Source organism: Sinocyclocheilus anshuiensis, unplaced genomic scaffold (assembly GCF_001515605.1).
Source record: "Sinocyclocheilus anshuiensis isolate Anshui unplaced genomic scaffold, SAMN03320099.WGS_v1.1 C32126604, whole genome shotgun sequence".
Classification (NCBI taxonomy): domain Eukaryota; kingdom Metazoa; phylum Chordata; class Actinopteri; order Cypriniformes; family Cyprinidae; genus Sinocyclocheilus; species Sinocyclocheilus anshuiensis.
This window is the reverse complement of record NW_015611335.1, coordinates 1-711: the sequence shown is the minus strand read 5'-3', so window position 1 is coordinate 711 and position 711 is coordinate 1. Positions and strand designations below refer to the sequence as shown.

Below are 711 nucleotides of genomic sequence, written 5' to 3'. Positions count from 1 at the left end.
GTAAATAACAAGAAGCTGGAAACATGCAACAGGAAATAAGTGATTCGTCATGACAATGCAGGATTTTGCAATGAGATACTGGAGAAATCAGGGTGCTCCTGTGGAGAAGCTGAGGATGGGGTTTGCAACATATGGAAGAACATTTCGCCTGGCGTCTGCAGCCAGTGGAGTTGGAGCTTCAGCCAGTGGTCCTGGATCAGCTGGAAAATACACCAGAGAGCCCGGATTCTGGTCCTATTATGAGGTCTTACCACAACCTAAACACATGCACTTACATTATAGTATGTTATTTGATTGTTCAAAATAAAATCAGAAGAGTTATGGACCAATATTTTCCCATCAGGTCTGTACTTTCCTTCAAGGAACCACCGTGCAATGGATTGATGATCAGAAAGTTCCTTATGCATCCAAGGGACAGGACTGGGTGGGATTTGACACCAAAGAAAGTTTTGAGACTAAAGTAAATGCGTCATAAAAGTTACATAAAATACATAAAATGTAATGCAACTCTCATGTTCAGAATAACTAGATCTGGTCTGCTTCAGGTGAACTATCTAAAGGAGAACAAGTTTGGAGGAGCTTTCGTCTGGACTCTGGATCTTGATGATTTTACAGGACAGTTCTGTGGGCAGGGCACATACCCTCTCATTGGACATCTCCGTACACTTCTTAATAATGGTATGTCTCTTATCTTAATCAAGCCCATTTTTG

General features: G+C 41.5%; 1 protein-coding gene across 1 annotated transcript; it reads left to right on the top strand.

The window, feature by feature from the left end:
- Window positions 1-28: 28 nt before the first annotated feature.
- On the top strand, window positions 29-700 carry LOC107682370 (acidic mammalian chitinase-like; the record flags this gene model as incomplete). Its single annotated transcript, XM_016478629.1, has 3 exons — window positions 29-244; window positions 344-460; window positions 546-700. Coding segments are annotated over exons 1-3 (467 nt in total), but the record flags the coding sequence as incomplete, so codon positions are not given.
- Between the last annotated feature and the right edge of the window lie 11 nt (window positions 701-711).